General features: G+C 38.1%; 1 protein-coding gene across 1 annotated transcript; it reads right to left on the bottom strand.

Moving 5' to 3' along the window:
* Positions 1-1,107: 1,107 nt before the first annotated feature.
* LOC138899955 (uncharacterized) lies at positions 1,108-1,932 on the bottom strand. The gene has a single exon (XM_070186657.1). It carries the CDS (start codon positions 1,930-1,932, stop codon positions 1,108-1,110), a length of 825 nt encoding a protein of 274 aa, XP_070042758.1.

The raw sequence follows: 1,932 nt of genomic DNA on the forward strand, positions 1-1,932 counted from the left end.
GTTGCATGGTGTGAATTAGATTTTGGTTCATTGAAGGTGCAAGTGGTTGGAGGATGTTGTTCATCCACATTTGGTTTATATAGTTGTTCATTGTTCATTCCCTCTGAGATTAGTTGTGCAAGATAGTGAGTGTTTTGGATTATCAGTATGGATTCTTGGCCATTGATCTCCAGATTGAATGAGATTGCATGGCCCAAGAGACCTAACTCCACCCACGATTGGGGTTGGTGATTTGGTGAATTTGGTGGTTGGGCATATATCACTGGGTTTGAGGGGAAGTGAGGAGGTAGAGGGGGAAGATTATTCATGTTTAGTTGGCGAGAGAAGTGGCAGAGTTGGATGAGCCTATATCTGCGCCTTAGTGTTAATGGTACTCTTGGCATTTTGGTATTTTTCCTTCTTTATATTGGAGCTATTGTCTATGAGATTGGGAGAGGTTGTAATGATGGACTCTATTTGCATGGGATTTGAGAGGGTTGGCGTAAGGTTTTTATCCAAATCTTGCATGGATATGGCCTCTGCCACTTGGCTAGTATTATCATCCATGTGTTCGATTGTTGGTTGGTTGTGAGGAGAGTGTTTTGCATGTCGATTATTATTGGTTAAGCCCATGGTAATAGTGTTATCATTGTTGATAGGGTAATAGAAGTAATCTTAGTGTGTCCGGTTGATGGTTAAGAAATTGTTTATGTTTTTTTTTTTTTTGGTTAAGCGTGGAACTAATACTATTAGTGTAGCAAGCATTTGTTGCCACATTATTGATACTTGTAATGTCAGTAATTACTGGTTCATGCATGCGTTTAGAGATTTTACTATTTTCATTTTATTTTTTTTTTCAAAACCATGTGCTCTTCTTGCAGCATGGCAATACTGCTCCTCTGTCCATGAAGTGGTTTTTCAATATTAACATGGTAATTTTTTTGACTGTTAACAGGCGTTGTGGGATGAATTTTTTTGGGTCATTGTTGGAGTCTTCAAGGTGTTGTTTGTTGACATATTTCAATTGTTGAGTGTTAAAGTACTTACCAGTAGAAGAAGCATCATAGATGCGTACATTAATACCTAGCACCTTTGATGAGCTTGCAATATTATTGGAGTACTTGAATATTATAACCTTGCTTTTTTGGGAAAAGAAACCGTCTGCCACTCTTGATCTTCTTCTTGCACGGGTTGAGATATCTTCAATAGTTTTTGTTCTCCCTTTTGCTTGATTGGTTGATTAGAGTAGGAACAATTATGGCACGTATGCCCTATCCTTCCGCAGGCTTTGCAGAGTATATTTTCTCCCTCGTATAGGATAGCTTGCTTGTGATGTCCAACCAGTATATGATTTTGTACTGGCTGTTCCAATGGCAATTTCAGGCACAGCCTTGCGTATCTTCCCCTTAGTGTGGCTGACGTACACACGTCTACTTTAAGTAATTTTCCAATACTGTTTCCAATTCTTGTTAGGATAATTTTATCGTAAAATTCTGTAGGAAGTTGTGGTAATCGTACCCATATTGCAGTGTAACTTTGTTGTGCTTTCTTAGCTACGAAATTAGGCACCCATTTTTGTACTGATAAGAAAAAGCCATTTATAAAGCAAGGTCCATTTTGAAGCACCTTGATCATGTTTTCTTCTTTTGCAAACTTGACAGTATAGTAGTCTTCTTCAACGTCAATTAATGAAAAGTTTTCATTATGCTTCCACAAGTCTTGTACTTTTTGTTTGAGATAGTGGTGCATTAGGCGCTTCCCCATAAGTTTTATAATGACTGAATATCTCCAAGGATTGTAGATGCGTTTCCTGTCATCCTCCGTTAGAATTATTTGTCTCACATTTTGTGACGATTCCCCCAGCTTAGTTGCTTCTGTCTCTGATGATTGAAATCTCCATTGGAATTGCTGAAGTCCTATCCATTGAGTATGTATTGGCAATAAAGACTTCAT

This window comes from Nicotiana tomentosiformis, chromosome 10 (genome assembly GCF_000390325.3).
Source record: "Nicotiana tomentosiformis chromosome 10, ASM39032v3, whole genome shotgun sequence".
Classification (NCBI taxonomy): Eukaryota; Viridiplantae; Streptophyta; class Magnoliopsida; order Solanales; family Solanaceae; genus Nicotiana; species Nicotiana tomentosiformis.